The 19,081-nt window shown below is 41.1% G+C and overlaps 1 protein-coding gene and 1 pseudogene across 1 annotated transcript; one reads left to right on the forward strand and one right to left on the reverse strand.

Moving 5' to 3' along the window:
* Nucleotides 1-10,614: 10,614 nt before the first annotated feature.
* Nucleotides 10,615-11,917, forward strand: LOC117066537 (olfactory receptor 1E1). The gene has a single exon (XM_033181930.1). The coding sequence runs from the start codon at nt 10,615-10,617 to the stop codon at nt 11,557-11,559; it is 945 nt and encodes a 314-aa protein (XP_033037821.1). The 3' UTR covers nt 11,560-11,917.
* A 3,600-nt stretch (nt 11,918-15,517) lies between these two features.
* LOC117066538 lies at nt 15,518-18,281 on the reverse strand (annotated as a pseudogene).
* Nucleotides 18,282-19,081: the final 800 nt, after the last annotated feature.

Raw genomic sequence — 19,081 nt, forward strand, 5'->3', positions numbered from 1 at the left:
CCCAGCTACTCAGGAGGCTGAGGCAGGAGAATCACTTGAACCCAGGAGGCAGAGATTGCTGTGAGCCGAGATCGTGCCACTGCACTCCAGGGTGGGCGATAGAGCAAGACTCAGTCTCAAAAAAAAAAAAAAAAAAGATAAAGTATACCAGAATCTCTGGGACACAGCTAAGACAGTGCTAAGAGGAAAATTCATAGCACTACATGCCCACATCTAAAAGTTAGAAAGATCTCAAATTAACAACCTACCATCACAAATGAAAGAATTAGAGAAGCAAGAATGAATCAACCCCCAAACTGGGAGAAGACAAGAAATTACCAAAATCCGAGTTGAACTGAAGGAAATTGAAACACAAAGACCATTCAAAAGATCAATAAAAACAGGAGTTGATTTTTTAAAAAATGAATAAGATAGGCCACTAGCTGGCCTAATAAAGAAGAAAAGAGAGAAGATCCAAATAAACACAATTAGAAATGATAAAGGGAATATTACCACTGACCCCACAGAAATAAAAATAACCATCAGAAATTTCTTCAAATACCTCTGTGCAAACAAACTAGAAAACTTAGAAGAGATTGATAGATTCCTGGACAAACTGTCCAAGACAAACAGGAAGAAATTGATGCCCTGAACAGACCAATAATGAGCTCTGAAATTGAGTCAGTAGTAAATAGCCTACCAACCAAAAAAAAAAAAAAAGGCCTTGGACCTGATGGATTCATAGCTGAATTCTACCAGAGGTACAAAGAAGAACTGGTATCATTCCTACTGACACTGTTCCAAAAACTGAGGATGAGAGAATCCTTCCTAACTTGTTTTATGAGGCTAACATCATCCCGATACCAAAACTTGGCAGAGATACAACAGAAAAAGAAAATTTCAGGCCAATATCCTTGATGAACATTGATGCAAAAATCCTCAACAAAATTCTGGCAAACTGAATCTGGCAGCACATCAAAAAGCTTATCCACCATGATTAAGTATGCTTCATCCCTGGGATGCAGGGTTGGCTCAACAAACATAAATCAATAAATGTAATTAATCACATAAACAGAACTAAAGACAAAAACTACATGATTATCTCAATAGATGCAGAAAAGACTTTTGAAAAAATTTAACATCGCTTCATGTTAAAAACTCTCAATAAACTAGGTATTGAAGGAACATACCTGAAAATAGTAAGAACCATCTATCACAAACCCATAGCCAACATCGTACTGAATAGGCAAAAGCTGGAAGCATTCCCTTTGAAAACTGGCACAAGACCAGGATGCTGTCTCTCACCACTGCTATTCAACATAGTATTGGAAGTTCTGTACAGGGCAATTAGGCAAGAGAAAGAAGTAAAGGGCATTCAAATAAGAATAGAGGAAGTTAAATCATTCCTGTTTTCAGATTACATGATCCTATATCTAGAAAACTCCATAGTCTTGGCCCACAAGCATCTTAATCTGAAAAACAACTTCAGTAATGTCTCAGGATACAAAATTAATGTGCAAAAATCACTAGCATTCCTATACACCAACAAGTCAAACTGACAGCCAAATCAGGAATGCATGCCCATTCACAATTGCCACAAAAATAACAATATACCTAGGAATACCGCTAACTAGGGAGGTGAAAGATCTCTACAAGGATAACTACGATACACTCCTCAAAGAAATGAGAGACAACTCAAATGGAAAAACATTCCATGCTAATGGATAAGAAGAATCAATATCATTAAAATGCCCTTACTGCCCAAAGCAATGTATAGATTCAGTGTTATTCCTATTAAACTACCATTGACATTCTTCATAGAATTAAAGAAAACTATTTTAAAATTCATAGAGTCAAAAAACAGCCTGAATAGCCAAGGTAATCCTAAGCAAAAAGAACAAAGCTGAAGACGTCGTGCTACCTGACTTCAAACTATATTCAAACTATACTACAGGGCTATAGTAACTAAAACAGCATGGCACTGGTACAAAAACAGACACAAAGACCAATGGAACAGAATAAAGAACCCAGAAATAAAACCACATACCTACAACTATCTGATCTTTGATAGATAGAAACCTGACAAAAACAAGCAATGGGGAAAGGATTCCCTATTCAATAAATTGTGCTGGGATAACTAGAGAGCCATATGCAGAAGACTGAAACTGGACTCCTTCCTTATATCAAATACAAAAATGAACTCACTACTCTTTTTAAACATTGTACTAGGCAGTGAGAAAGGGCAATAAAAAGAACTAAAATGTATACATATTGGAAAGTAAGAAATTAAACCATCTCTATTCATGTTTATACAGAATCCCCAAAATTATCTAAAAAAGGGTTCTAGAACTAGTAATCAAGTTTAGTAAATCCATAGGGTATAAGGTCAACATATTAAAACATTTTAATTCTATATATAAATATATACATGATATTAATATATTAAAATTATATAATATCAAATAACAGTGAACATGTGGAAGTTGAAAAAAGTACTCTTTACATAGCACCATATTATTAAATAAGTATAACTCTTACAAAATATGTGTAAGATCTATGACATGAAAACTGCAACACTGGTTGTGGAAATCAGACTTAAGAAATGGGTACATACCCAACCTCAAACTATACTACAAGCCTGCAACAACCAAAACAGCATGGTACTGGTACAAAAACAGACACACAGACTGATAGAACGGAATAGAGAACTCAGAAATAAGACTGCACACCTACAACCATCTGATTTTCAAAAATTTTGGCAAAAACAAGCAATGGGGAAAGGATTCCTTATTTAATAAATGATGTTGGGAGAACTGGCCAGCCATATTCAGAAAATTGAAACTGGATCCCTTCCTTACACCTTATACAAAAACTAACTCAAGATGTCTTAAACCCAAAACTATAAAAACCCTAGAAGAAAATCTAAGACATATGCACAGGCAAGGTTTCATGATGAAAATGTCAAAAGCAATTGCAACAAAAGCAAAAAATGGCAAATGGGATCTAATTAAACTAAAAAGCTTTTGCACAGCAAAAGAAACTGTCATCAGAGCAAACACACAACCTATAGAATGGGAGAAAACTTTTGCAATGTCTCCTTCTGACAAAAGTCTAATATCTAGAGTCTACAAGGAACGTAAACAAATTTACAAGAAAAAAACCCCATTAAAAAGTGGGCGAAGGACATGAACAGACACTTCTCAAAAGAAGACATACATGTGGTCAACAAACATATGAAAAAAAGTTCAACATCGCTGATCATTAGAGAAAGCAAATTAAAACCACAATGAGATACCATCTCATACCAGTCAGAATGGCAATTATTAAAAAGTCATGAAACAACAGATACTGGCGAGGCTGCAGAGTGAAAGGAATGCTTTTACACTGTTGGTGGGAATGAATTAGTTCAAGCATTGTGGAAGACAGTGTGGCAATTCCTCAAAGACCTAAAAACAGAAATACCATTTAACCCAGCAATCCCGTTACTGGGTATATACCCAAAGGAATATAAATCATTCTATTATAAAGATACACGAATGCGAGTATGTTCATTGCATCACTATTCACAACAGCACAGACATGGAATCAACCCAAATGCTCATCAATTATAGACTGAATAAAGAAAATGTGGTATGTATACACCATGGAATACTATGCAGCCATAAAAAGAAATGAGATCACGTCATTTGCAGGCACATGGATGGAGCTGGAGGCCATTATCCTCAGCAAACTGACGCAGGAACAGAAAACCAAACACTGCATGTTCTAACTTGTAAGTGGTAGCTGAATAATGAAAACATGTGGACACAGGGAGGGGAACAACATACATTGGGGCCTATTGGGGGTGAGCTGAGGGGAGGGAGAGCATCGGGAAAAATAGCTTACGCATGCTGGGCTTAATACCTAGGTGATGGGTTGATATGTGCAGCAAACCACCATGGCACACATTTACCTGTGTAACAAACTTGCATATCCTGTACACGTACCCCAGAACTTAAATAAAAAGAAATGGGTAGATACAATATCTTTACAGATTGGAAGACTTAACACTCTTAAGATGTTGACTCTTCAGCAACTGATCTAGAGCGTTAACAAACTTCTAATAAAAATTCTAACAGAAAATTTTGTGCATGATTTGACAATCTGATTATAAAATTTGTATGTAAAGACAAATACACCCAAAATCAATTCTGAAAGAGGAGAACAACGTAGAAGCACTAACATTGTCTCGTTTCCAAATTAACTATTAAGTTACAATAATGAGGAAAGTGTAGTATTAGACAAAGGATAGAAATATAGATCAGTATTAAGGGTATATAATACCATAAGGAGTCCAGAAATAGATCTACTCATGTATCATTCACTGATTTTTGACAAAGTCACAGAGGCAATTCAGTGAAGATGAGTCTTCAACAAATGGTGCTGGAAAAGTTGGGTTTCCATATACAAAAGGAATAAAATGGAACCTCGATTTACATCTAACACTCTACAACAATGAGTTCAAAGTGGATCACAGGCCTTCATATTTGTGTGAGTGCTAAAGATTCACCATGACATCTGTGGGGTCGTACAAGTCCCAGAGAAGGAGGCAAGGAGGATATGTAGCAGCAAGGAGGTGAGGTGCTTTCAGTTGCATCCACTAAAGCTAGCTGAAGCCATCGCAGAACTGGTTCCTTCAGCTGTGGCTGAAACACCAGATGAGGCTGAGAGAACCTAAAATAGCGCATCATTTAAGTGTCTCCTATAGATCTCAAGGGATACGTTCTTCTACCAAGGCTTCGCTGAATTGGAGGTTAAGCCTATCACCCAGTCATTTTTTGGTACTCATGTAAGCCAATATACAAAGAGTAGGGTTGTCATTCTGCCTAGTGTGATTGATATTGATTGCCAGGGCAAAACTTGGTTGTTCTATACAAGTGGAAAAGAGAGAGCCATGTCTAAAATCCTGGAGAATTATTTGGTTGCCACTTAGTATTACCATGCCCATCAATAAAGGTTAATAAAAACTATAACAACTTGGTTTATGGGATGCAGATTTCCTAGGGATGAAAGCTTGCACTGTTACCACTGTGTAACCCAGCTGATAATGGCCAAAAGACAGGGGAACATAGAATGGGTAGTGGAAGACAAAAATATAAATGTCCACTGTGGCCTTGTGAGCAATTGTAGGGATGAGAAGAACATGGCATTAGGAGGTAATCTGACATAGACGGAGAGCAGTTAGCATGATGGTGGTGATGAGTGCTGTCAAGTTTTCCTAGAGAGATAAGGAGATAAAAGTAACTGAACGGGTGGGAATCTGGTTTTCTTTTTCTATTTTGGCCTGAGGAAGAATTGAGCATGACCTGAGAGAACTCATTTTTTCTGTTTTTTGTCTCCTTTCTATATATCTGCTTATGTTTGTGTCACAGAAGTCTGATCTTGGAGTGTTTTTATGGGAAGTTGAGTTTTAGTGAGAGACTACCACCTGGATATCTTTACAAAGCATGTATCTTTCATAGAGGTTATTCTGCTTAAAGACCATTGTCTGCATAGTATTCCATGGTGTATATGTGCCACATTTTCTTAATCCAGTCTGTCAATGATGGACATTTGGGTTGATTCCAAGTCTTTGCTATTGTGAATAGTGCCGCAATAAACATACATGTGCATGTCTTTATGGCAGCATGATTTATAATCCTTTGGGTATATACCCAGTGATGGGATTGCTGGGTCAAATGGTATTTCTAGTTCTAGATCCTTGAGGAATCGCCACACTGTCTTCCACAATTCACTTCCTTTGTAGGGACATGGATGCATCTGGAAACCATCATTCTCAGCAAACTATCACAAGAATAGAAAACCAAACATCGCATGTTCTCACTCATAGGTAGGAACTGAACAATGAGATCACTTGGACACAGGGTGTGGAACATCACACACCACGGCCTGTCGTGGGGTGGTGGGGGTGGAGGGATAGCATTAGAAGATATACCTAGTGTAAATGACGACTTAATGGGTGCAGCACACCAACATGGCACATGTATACATATGTAACAAACCTGCACGTTGTGCACATGTACCCTAGAACTTAAAGTATAATAAAAAATAAAATAAATAAATAAATATAGAAGGTAACAGTATAGCACTTATTATCACCTGAGATATACACCCAGAACATCTAAATCTCCAATCAAATGAAGTTATTGCTTTCTTCATCAAAAAAAAAAAAAAAACATTGTATTTTTGTGTCAGCTTATTGTGTAAATGTTGTATATCTAAGATATTTGAGGCCATTCACAGTCTTTTATGGCCATTCTTTTTCACGTCCCAAAATGTAGGCTGCGGCCACACAGGACTACTATCCATTTCCTAAGCAGGTAGTGATTAAGCATCCATCCATGAGCTCCGTCCTCATGATATCCCTAAATAGAGTCAAGTGCAATCAGTGACTGAATACAGTGACAGATGACATGTAGAGTAATTAGTCACTGATGCAGGGATCTGAGCAAATTTATTCTAGCGAGGTCCAGGGTAATTACTTTGTCTTTAATGAGTTACCCTGGAATCTAGATTCCTCTGGGATGCAGGGTCCCTGAGGCTCAGGGATGGGTAGAAGGGGAGATGTGAGAAGGAGTGGTCCAGACACAGGGGACAACTACAGAGACTGTTACTTTATGTGTCGTAATGGATAAAAGGGAGCAAGATCTCGGGTCAGGATGCTGGAGTTACCGTCAGATGTTGGGTGAGTTGGGCAGAAGGGTGAAGGAGCTGATTCTTGGTGTCCTTCCAGCCTGCGGGTCTTGATTTCCCAGGTGTGTGATGTTCTGCAGGATATTTTTTCAGTCATAATAACTTTTCTCTTTTCCATGTCTTTGCCTCCCACGACTTTCCAACATTCTAGAAGTATTTTAACTAATGTTTTCCAGTTACAGTCGTTGGTAATGATAGCACTTACACATATTCCTTATTGTGTAATATATCCTCACAAGATCCTATCATTTTGGTATAATGACAGCTCTGTGCAGTATGCTTTAATGCAGTCATTCTCAAGCCTTGCTTTGTTTTAAAATTATATGTGAAGCTTTACAGATAATTTTATGGTTCTCCAGAAGTCAGAACCATAAGCATAGTCTATCTATCTATCTATCTATCTATCTATCTATCTATCTATCTATCTATCTATATCATCTATCCATCTGGCATCTATCATCATCTATCTATCTATATCTACCTCTCTCTCTCTCTCTAATCTCTCTCTCTATATCTCTCTACCTGTATCTATCTATTATCTATCTATCTATCTATCTATCTATCTATCTATCTATCCATGTATTATCTATCTACCTATCTATATCTATCAAGACACACACACACACACACACACACACACACACACACAGAGAGAGAGAGAGAGAGAAAGAGAGATTCTTTTAAGAAATTGGCTCACAAGATTGTGGGCATGGGTAAGTCTGAAATCCACAAGGCAGGTAAGTAGGCTGGAGACCCAGGGAAGAGTTGAAGTTGCAGTCTTGAGTCTGAGCAGTCTGAAGGCATAATTCTTTCTTCTTCAGGATACTGTGGTCTTTTCTCTTAAGGCCTTCAACTAATTCTATGAGGCTTATCACGTAATAGGGGGAGTCTGCTTTACTCAAAGTCTACTGATTTACAGGTCAGTCATATTACAGAATACCTTTACTACAACATCTAGAACTGGCATTTGACCAAAACTTGGTACCAGAGCCTAGCCAAGTGATAGACTGGATAAAGAAAGTGTGGCACGGTGGCTCAAGCCTATAATCCCAGCACTCTGGGAGGCCGAGACGGGCAGATCACGAGGTCAGGAGATCGAGACCATCCTGGCTAACACGGTGAAACCCTGTCTCTACTAAAAAATACAAAAAACTAGCCGGGCGAGGTGGCAGGTGCCTGTAGTCCCAGCTACTCGGGAGGCTGAGGCAGGAGAATGGTGTGAACCTGGGAGGCGGAGCTTGCAGTGAGCTGAGATCCGGCCACTGCACTCCAGCCTGGGCGACAGAATGAGACTCCGTCTCAAAAAAACAAAAGAAAAAAAAAAAAAAGAAAGTGTGGCACATATACACCATGGAATATACTATGCAGCCATAAAAAAGAATGAGTTAATGTCCTTTGCAGGGACATGGGTGAAGCTGGAAACCATCATTCTCAGCAAACTAACACAGGAACACAAAACCAAACAACCTCATGTTCTCACTCATAAGTGGGAGTTGAACAGTGAGAACACAAAGACACAGGGAGGGGAACATCACATACCAGGGCCTGTCGGGGGGTGGAGGCCAAAGGGAGGGAGACCATTAGGACAAATACCTAATCCACGTGGGGCTTAAAACCTAGATGTCTGGTTGATGGGTGCAGCAAACCACCATGGCCCATGTATACCTATCTAACAAATCTACAAGTTCTGCACATGTATCCCAGAACTTAAAGTAAAATAAAATAAAAAAAATTAACCATCACATGGGATATGGATACCTGAAGACAAACTCAAAGGAGGGCTTGACGTTAGAAATTATCCTTCTTCTTTCTGTTTGTCCCCAAATTTATAAAATTATTATCATATTTGTTTTTCCCACACCAATTTCAATGACATGAAGTAGATTTGAGCAGCAGAATGTTTGGTTTGGGTCATTTGTATTTGTGAAAAGAGTAGTATATCTGAGATACCCTAATATTTTCCCCAGGCACAAAATTACATTGGTGACGTCAGCAATAGTGTGTCAAAATGTAGTGTTAAATTGGTAAAGGTAATGAGTTCTTATTCCAGGAGGATTTAGTAGAAGTAGTTATTAGTTATTCAATGGGCATTTGCTACCTTTTAAGTTGGAGGAATGCACATTCCAGCCTGAGAAACAGCCAACAACTATTTAGAAAACATCTGCATTATCCAGGCACCATGCCAAGTGCCATGACTGCCCTGCCACGGTTATGACATGGCCTTTCATGCATAGCGTTTACAGTCTGGTAAGGAAGTCAGCTATCAACAGGTGATCAAAGGCATGGAGTGCTACCGGATGAGTATGAGATGCTGTGGAAACGTAGAAGCAGGTCTCACCTGGCTTACAGAGACATAGGGAAGGTTTAGCTGAGCAACTTACATGTAATAGACCTGAAGGATAAGTGAAAATGAGCCGGATGAAGATGGGGCATGGGGGGGATAGGTACTAGGTAGGAGGAACAGCAAGTATGAAAGGCTGGAGGCAGGAAATTATGACTTATAAGTCCAGCATTGCTGAAAAGAGGATGCAAGAGTCATTGTGGGGCCAGATGAGGCTGTGGAGGCAGGTGTGGGTCAGGTAATGAAACATCCTTTGTGCTCTTGAAAGGAATTTTGCCTTTATCTTAAGAACAATGATAATCCATTAATATTTAATCAGGAGAGAGGGATGATCAGATTTTCATCTCAGAATGCCACAATGTAAATGAAGATTGTTGGAAAAGAAGGTTGTTGAAGCACAGGGGCAGGAAGATGAATTGAGAAGCAGTTTCAACAGTCCAGGTAAGATTTCCACCTGGTCTAGGGCAGTGGGAGTTGGGAGAAGGAGTGGATGAATTAGAAAGAGGATGAAGTGCAGGATCTATAGGACTTGCTAGATTGGATATTGACTGTGAGAGAAAAGAATTTAATGAAATCAAACCTCAGGCCTCTGACTTGAGCCTGGATTCCATTCACTAAACATGAGAGAGTGGAGGAGGATGGAGTTAGAAGAGGAGCAGGGTGAGATCAGAATGTCATTTAGGATCTGTTAAGCCGAAGATGCCTGTCATCCATACAAGAGATGATAATCATTGAGACTCAGGATATCAAGTTCTGTATACTAGAGAATGCTACACCTGAACACCTGAGTTTTTTGTTTGTTGTTTTTTTTTTTTGAGAGTCTTACTCTGTCACCCAGGTTGGAGTGCAACAGCACGAACTTAGCTCACTGCAACCTCCACCTCCCAGGTTCAAGCAATTCTCCTGCCTCAGCCTCCTGAGTAGCTGAATTACAAGTGCCCGCCACCACACCAGGCTAATTTTTGTATTTTTAGTAGAGACAAAGTTTCACCATGTTGGCCAGGCTGGTCTTGAACTCCTGGCCTCAGGTGATTCACGTGCCTCGGCCTCCCAAAGTGCTGGGATTACAGGTGTGAGCTACTGCGTCCAGTCTATACCTGAGTTTTAAATGGCAATTAAAGCCATTGGAGTAGATATGTTTTTATTGGGCATTATGCAGAATTATAAAAAAAATGAAGTTTGGAAAACTCCCTGAGGAATATCAACATGTAAGATACTGACAGAGGAAGAGCCAACTGCAGTTACCGGCCAGGCAGGTAAGAGAGAAACCAATACATTTTATGTTTCAGAAGTAAATAGATGAGTGTTTTAGAAAGGATGGAATATTGTTACATGTTAAAGATAAATGAAGAGAAAAAAGATAAAGTTAAATAAGTCATTTCTGATTATAGCAATTCTTATTATAGATATTCATGTTATAGAGATAATTACTGTAATGTCAGTTAAATAAAGAATTTTTGCAAAACACCGAACAGACCAAGTGTCACACAAGTATCTCCATTTTAAAATTCACATTTTTAAAGGACAGTATTGTTTTCCCTTAAAGATACTGGAGACAGAGCATGATGGGACGAAATCAAACCAGCATCTCAGAGTTCCTGCTCCTGGGCCTGCCCATCCAGCCAGAGCAGCAAAACCTGTTCTATGCCCTGTTCTTGGCCATGTATCTTACCACCCTCCTGGGGAACCTCCTCATCATTGTCCTCATTCAACTGGACTCCCATCTCCACACGCCTATGTATTTGTTTCTCAGCAACTTGTCCTTCTCTGACCTCTGCTTCTCTTCCGTGACCATTCCCAAGTTGTTACAGAACATGCAGAACCAAGACCCATCCATCCCCTATGCGGACTGCCTGACTCAAATGTACTTCTTCCTGTTTTTTGGAGACCTGGAGAGCTTCCTTCTTGTGGCCATGGCCTATGACCGCTATGTGGCCATCTGCTTCCCCCTGCACTACACCACCATCATGAACCCCATGCTGTGTCTCTCCCTGGTGGCGCTGTCCTGGGTACTGACCACCTTCCATGCCACGTTACACACTTTACTCATGGCCAGGTTGTGTTTTTGTGCAGACAATGTGATCCCTCACTTTTTCTGTGATATGTCTGCTCTGCTGAAGCTGGCCTGCTCTGACACTCGAGTTAATGAATTGGTGATATTTATCATGGGAGGGCTGATTCTTGTCATCCCATTCCTACTCATCCTTGGGTCCTATGCACGGATTGTCTCCTCCATCCTCAAGGTCCCTTCGTCTAAGGGTATCTGCAAGGCCTTCTCTACTTGTGGCTCCCACCTCTCTGTGGTGTCACTGTTCTATGGGACTGTTATTGGCCTCTACTTAGGCCCATCAGCGAATAGTTCTACTCTAAAGGAGACTGTCATGGCTATGATGTACACTGTGGTGACCCCCATGCTGAACCCCTTCATCTACAGCCTGAGGAACAGAGACATGAAGGGAGCCCTGGGCAGAATCATTCATCAAAAGAAAACTTTCTTATTTCTCTGATGATAACACTTGGAGCTATTACATAGTTTATCCAGTAAAATATTGACATTATTGGGATATTCTAGATTATTTCCTCACCATAAATACTTTTGTTGAAATGGCATCTTACATAATTTTTCAACATATAGTGGAGATGAAGTATAGCTGAGTAGTTGAACTAGGGAAGGGGGTCTTGGTGACCTGGCTAAGACTTCCTGTTTGTCTTCCCAACATGATCCTGGAAAAACATAGTTTAAGAATGATTGTTTTAGATGGTCTTCGTGCCCCACATTCTTAAATTATCACAGGATTTTGTTATGTTACTCCAAGTTTTGCTTTGACTGTAGAATCATTTTAATTTATTTTTTTTAATTTAAAAATTTTTATTTATTTTTATTTTGTATTTCAGACAGGGTCTCACTCTGTTGCCCAGGCTGGAGTGCAGTGGCACAATCATGGCTCACTGTAGCCTCCACCTTCTGGACTCAAGGGATTCTCCTGCTTCAGCCTCCCAAGTAGCGAGGACTACAGGCATGCACCACTATACCCAGCTAATTTTTAAGATTTTTTTTTTTGTGTGTGTGGAGATGAGGTCTCCCTATGTTTCTCAGGCTGGTCTTGAATTCCTGGCTTCAAGTGATCCTCCCGCCTTGGCCGTTCAAAGTGCTGGGATTACAGGCATGAGGCACCATGCCTGGCTTGTGGAATTATTTATTTGTTTATTATTTATGAGACTGAGTCTTGCTCTGTCACCCAGGCTAGACTACAATGGCATGATCTTGGCTCACTGCAACCTCCACCTCCTGGGTTCAAGTGATCCTCCTGCCTCAGCCTCCCAAGTAGCTGGGATTACAGGCATATGCCACCACGTCTGGCTAATTTTTGTGTTTTTAGTAGAGACGGGGTTCCACCATGTTGGCCAGGCTGGTCTCGAACTCCTGACCACAAGTGATCCGCCCATCTCAACCTCCCAAAGTGCTAGGATTACAGGTGTGAATCACCGCGCCCAGGCTTTTTCAAGTTTTTTTCCTGGTTAACACTAAAGCTGAACATCTTCTTATATTGTTTATTCTTTATGAATGTTCTGTAAATATTCTTTGTACACTTTTACTCAGGTGTGTTTTATTTTTATTAGATTATAGGAGCTCTTTGTATATTTTAAATTTCAATCTTGTGTTTATGAGACATGTTATAGCCTGTTACTTCTTTTTCAAATTTCCGTTATCTTTTGTCCCAAAAAACTTTCCTATTTCTATCTGGTCAAATATGTCAACCTTTTTATAGCGCTTCTCCATTTTGCATAAATTATAAATATTATTTTATATTAGAGTATTTTATAGATTGTAATTTAAGTTTAGCTTTTTAAACCATCTGAAATATAATTTTACTTGTACTGCAAAATTTTCATTTAATATTTTCCCATGTCAATTTCCCCGGTAGTATATCCTTTCTCCCATTGATTTTCTTAATCACAAAACAAATCCTCACATACACAGGACTATTTTTAATGTTCTTTTCACTCAATTGATCTTTTTTGTCAATTCCTGTTCCTGAATAAATAGATACTGTTTTAATTATTGGGTTTTTTCAAGTATATATTGATACTTGGTAGACAAACAACCAATTTATGGTTCCTATTTTTCAAATATTTCTTATACATTTTACCTATTTTGTCTTTTTTTTTTTTTTTTTTTTTGAGACGGAGTCTTGCTCTTTCGCCCGGGCTGGAGTGCAGTGGCCGGATCTCAGCTCACTGCAAGCTCCGCCTCCCGGGTTTACGCCATTCTCCTGCCTCAGCCTCCCGAGTAGCTGGGACTACAGGCGCCCGCTACCTCGCCCGGCTAGTTTTTTGTATTTTTAGTAGAGACGGGGTTTCACCGTGTTAGCCAGGATGGTCTCGATCTCCTGACCTCGTGATCCGCCCGTCTCGGCCTCCCAAAGTGCTGGGATTACAGGCTTGAGCCACCGCGCCCGGCCACATTTTACCTATTTTGTCTTTCAAGAGAACTTGAGAATAAACTTGTCCATCTCCACAAAAATAATTCCATTGGGCATTTTGTTTGGATTGCATTGAATGTATTTGAGTAGATATTACTCAAATTACACTCATAATTATGTTGTGTTGTATTCATATAAGTGGGGCGATTCCTCAAGGATCTAGAACCAGAAATACCATTTGACCCAGCAATCCCATTATTGGGTATATACCCAAAGGATTATAAATCTTTTTAAAACTCTTATCTCTACTTGTGGTGTGAGTAAGTTTCCAACATTGGTCAATTTGTATTCCTTTTTATTATTATTTTTAAAAATGAGTCTCGCTCTGTCACCCAGGCTGGAGTGCAATGGCATCATCTCGGCTCACTGCAACCTCCGCCTCCCGGGCTCAACATATAAAATATGTTATGACATATGTTACAAGGCAAGGGTATTATGCATTGCCTTACCCTAAAACAATCTTTTTATCTCCTTTATTTTTTTATTTTTATTTTTATTTTTTGAGACAGAGTCTCGCTCTGTCACCCAGGCTGGAGTGCAGTAGTGTGATCTCAGCTCACTGCAACCTCTGCCTCCTGGGTTCAAGTGATTCTCCTGCCTCAGCCTCCCGAGTAGCTGGGACCCCCCCTCCCCGCCTGGCTAATTTTTTGTATTTTTAGTAGAGACGGGGATTTCACTGTATTAGCCAGGATGGTCTCCATCTCCTGACCTCGTGATCCGCCCGCCTTGGCCTCCCGGAGTGCTGGGATTACAGGCGTGAGCCACTGCGCCCAGCGTATCTCCTTTATTATAGCAGTGAATTTTGGTCTCTGTAATGCCATTTGCCTTAAATTCAACTTTGTTATTAAAAGATAAAGCATGCTATCTGCATTTATTACCATAAGACATATTTTTCTTTATTATTGTTAAATAAAATTTTACATACCATTTTTAATATTATGACTTTTAAATTTTGAGTTTTTAATTTTGACTAATTCCTTGGTTGGTTAGAGTGCATCAAGTTTACTAACTTTCTACAAGTTAATGTTAAGGCTGAGGCAGGAGAATCGCTTGAACCCAGGAGGCAGAGATTGCAGTGAGCCGAGATTGCACCATTGCACCCCAGCCTGGGAACAGAGCAAAAGCCTGTCTCCAAAAAAACCAAAAACCAAAAAAACTTTTACTGCAACATAAGAATGAAGTAAACAGTAATTAGACACCTACCAATTTTCCTCCAAAACAAAACAAAAAAATAATGTAAACAGAAAAAGAACTCTGCCTATACTCATACAGTTTCTCAAATCATGTTAGAAGGATCTCACATTCAATGATCAAGAAATTCATGTTGGAAGGATCTCACATTCAATGATCAAGAAATTTTAAAATAGCAGTCATTATTTTTATTTTAAGAAAAGGTTCCCTTTCTCCCCTCCCACCCCAAGTAGTTAACATGGAAGAATAGTCTTCCTTACACATTAACTTTATACTCATTTTTGAAGTGGCAACAATTAACTATCAATAATTTGGCATTTCTGTTCAGAGTTGCTACAATTTTTTTTTTTTAATTTCACAAAGCCATTATTCAGTGTTACCATGAAACAGAAGCTGTAAATTCCAGATAGCTAAGATTCTTTCTGAAACCAATGTTAAGTCAAAGAAATATAAAGCAGGGCATTACACTACGTTTCTGGGTCTGGTACTAAAAAGACTGAAACCTAGGAAAAATTACCTGCTGTTTTATGGAAGAAATAAAGATCTGCAAAAACGGATATTTGGTTGTATAATATTTTACACCCTGCATGGAGTTGCGACATCTGCTAACTGAAGAGACATGCAGTGTATTTATCCCTGCCCGATATCCTACATCCGTCCTTCCCCACTCTCAACAATCTGCCTCCTTATACCAAGTATTGTGGATATGAGCCCAACTCATCCCAGACAATCCAGTGGACAAGTGAGTGTAACAGACTGGTGTGAAGTATGAGATACAGAAAAGTCCCTTTCAGTCTTCATCGAAGTTCTACTGTACAGGAAAACTGGCCGCCAAACTCTCATTCTTCTCACAAGCAAAATATGCTTGTATCACAAATCCTTCAGGAAATCCTAACGCCCTTAACCTTTCTCTAGCTTCTTTTTCCTGAGGCATTACCTGAATGTAGTTCACGTGACTCCGGCAGGTTCTGCAATTTCTCAGCTGCCACTGCCACCACTTCCTCCTGGAACATTGACTTCTTTGTTTTTAATGAAAGGAATTTTATTTTTTAAATTTTTTATTATTTTAATTTTTCCATAAGGTATTGGGGTACAGGTGGTACTTGGTTACATGAGTAAGTTCTTCAGTGGTGATTTGTGAGATTTTGGTGCACTCATCACCCAAGCAGTATACACTGCACCTTATTTGTAGTCTTTTATCCCTCATTCCCCCCCAACCTCCCCCTGAGTCCCCAAATTCCATAGTATCATTCTTATGCCTTTGCATCCTTATAGGTTAGCTCCTACTTATGAGTGAGAACATACGATGTTTGGTTTTCCATTCCTGAGTTATTTCCCTTAGAATAATAGTCTCCAATCTCATCCAGGTCACTGCAAATACTAATTCATTCCTTTTTACGGCTGTGCAAAATTCCACGATTTTGCAATTGTGAATTGTGCTGCTATAAACACGCACGTGCAAGTATCTTTTTCGAATAATGACTTCTTTTCCTCTGGGTAAGATACCCAGGAGTGGGACTGCTGGATCAAATGGTAGATCTACTTTTAGTTGTTCAAGGAATCTCCATACTGTTTTCCATAGCAGCTGTACTAGTTTACATTCCCACCAGCAGTGGAGAAGTGAACACCAGCTTCTTGGACTGGTTCATTTAACATCTGAATACAGTGCTCCTGCTGTTGGCTAATTTTTGTATTTTTTTTTAGTAGAGACGGGGTTTCACCATGTTGGCCAGGCTGGTCTCGAACTCCTGACCTCAAGTGATCTGCCGGCCTCAGCCTCCCAAAGTGCTGAACACCAGCTTCTTGAACTGGTTCGTTTAACATTTGAATACAATGCTCCTGGTGTTGGCTAATTTTTGTATTTTTTTTAGTAGAGACGGGGTTTCACCATGTTGGCCAGGCTGGTCTCGAACTCCTGACCTCAAGTGATCTGCCGGCCTCAGCCTCCCAAAGTGCTGAACACCAGCTTTTCGAACTGGTTCCTTTAACATCTGAATACAATGCTCCTGCTGTTGGCTATTTTACTGCAGTAACTGAGGATTTTCTAGACTTATCTGTTGTAGTCATGCTGGAGGCAGGGAAGGATTCTGTTGAATAATTTGTCTCATCTGTTGAAACTGAGGCTGATTCTGTAAAAATTCCAGGGGGGTGTAGTCCTAGCTGTCATAGTTGCTGCAACTGCAGTCACTGATGAAGACTAAGGAGTCCCAGTACTAGGTGCTTGAGGGGGGTCAACCATAGTCTGACTTTTTCCATCTTCAGGGATTCTCCACTGCTGTCAGGGTTGTTGAAGCTGGCTCTCAGGGCTGCAATTACTTGCTCTCCTTCATAGCCCATTGACATGATTGCAGTTACCATACTCCTAAGACTGACCTATCACAGGTGCACATGTCACATCTTCAAAAGGGTTTGATGAGAAGAATCTTCCGAAGTCCCATCAGTGGATGTTGGGCTAGCGGCCACTGGCCTCTCTGCTGGCTTTTCTGCAGCTTTCCCTTGTTTAGTTGCTTTAGTAGGTGCAGGTTTAGAAGACGCTGTCGCTGATGCTGGAGTGAGGGACGCAGGTGTGGAACTGGGAACCAAAGCAGGGACAGGGTGGAACCTGAGCCACAGTTGTTGCTGTGGAGGAGGTAATGCACAGTGGAGAAATAATGCACAGCCGAGGAATTGGTGCACAGCGCAGGAAGCGGTGCACAGTAAAGGGAGTGGTGCATGGTGGGGCAAGTACTGCATGGCGGAGGAAGTAGTGCACAGTGCAGGAGTAATGCACAGCGGGGAAGTTGTGCACAGCACAGCGGCGGAAGTAGTGCATGGCAGAGGAATAATGCACAGCGCTGGAAGTAGTCCACAGCAGGGGAAGTAGTGCACGGCAGGGGAAGTACTGCACTGCGGAGGAAGTAGTGCACAGTGCAGGAATAATGCACGGCGGAGGAAGTTGTGCACACCACAGCGGCGGAAGTAGTGCCTGGCGGAGGAATAATGCACAGCGCTGGAAGTAGTCCACGGCAGGGGAAGTAGTGCACGGCAGGGGAAGTAGTCCACGGCAGGGGAAGTAGTGCACGGCAGGGGAAGTAGTGCACGGCGGAGAGAGTAGTGCACAGCAGGGGAAGTAGTCCACGGCAGGGGAAGTAGTGCACGGCAGGGGAAGTAGTGCACGGCAGGGGAAGTAGTGCACGGCGGAGAGAGTAGTGCACAGCAGGGAAAGTACTGCACAGCGAAGGAACTGGTGCACAGCGTAGGAAGTAGCGCACAGCAGGGGAAGTAATGCTCAGCAGGAAAAGTAGTGCACAGTGGAGGAAGTAGTGCACAGCGGGAGAAGTAAGTAATGCATAGCGGTGGCACGTGTAGATTGCTGAGTTTTAGCTGGTGCTGGTGTTGACACCGCTTTGGGTTTTGTCACCATAACCACCACAAAGTTTTTCGGATCAATTTTATATTCTCTGAGAGCAGTATCATCACTGAGCATTTTGCCTGCCTAAATTAATTTTGACCTGCTACAGGAAAGGCATCTTTCCCTTTTTCAGATCCAGTCTTCTCTTTCAGTGCTTTCACCGTCTCCTCCGGGTCGATGACTATCCAGAAGGTTCATTGCTGGAGGGTCTTCAGGGTGACCTGCCTAGTGCTGCTGCCAGCTTGGCTGCGGGGCTGCTGGGTGGGGTCTGGGGCCTGGCGGGGCCTCGGGGTCACCCACACTTCTCGTGTTCTTAGGAGGAAGGCAGTGGGGGTGGGGGCTTGTCACATTCACTCAGCCCAGTGGCCTCTTCTCCAGCCAGGGCCCAGGCCACACCATCTATTTTTGTTTTCTGGATTGGAGGGTATTCGAGCACTTCTGGGGAAAATGGGCCATTTGTTTTCTAGGCCTCTCCTTTGCTTGTGTTGTGTGAGAGCCAATTACCCTGATTAACTTTTCCTCAATCTGATTCACATTGGCTTCATATGATCCAGAAATTTCTCAAAACTTGGCATGCTAATGGCACTAGTTTCTTTTCTATTCTTTTTTAGACGAAAAAGTCTGTTTTTCCTGCTCTGTTGCCCAGGCTGCAGTGCAATGGCACAATCTTGGCTCACTGCAACCTCCACCTCCTGGGTTCAAATGATTCTCATGCCTCAGCCTCCCCAGTAGCTGGGATTACAGACACCCACCACCATGCCCAGCTAATTTTTGTATTTTTAGTAGAGATAGAGTTTTGCCATGTTGGCTAAGCTGGTCTTGAACTCCTGACCTCAGGTGACCTGCCCACCTTGGCCTCCCAAAGTGCTGGGAGCCACCACTACGGGCATGAGCCACCAGCCCACTAGTTTCCATTTTTCAGCCCTGCTACTCCCTTTAAAATGTCTACATTTCATTTTAACT

This window comes from Trachypithecus francoisi, unplaced genomic scaffold, assembly GCF_009764315.1.
Source record: "Trachypithecus francoisi isolate TF-2019V2 unplaced genomic scaffold, Tfra_2.0 Lachesis_group20, whole genome shotgun sequence".
Lineage (NCBI taxonomy): Eukaryota > Metazoa > Chordata > Mammalia > Primates > Cercopithecidae > Trachypithecus > Trachypithecus francoisi.

Excerpts from the sequence above, each read along its gene's own strand:
- LOC117066537 (XM_033181930.1), top strand. The coding sequence starts at position 10,615 with ATGATGGGACGAAATCAAACCAGCATCTCAGAGTTCCTGCTCCTGGGC.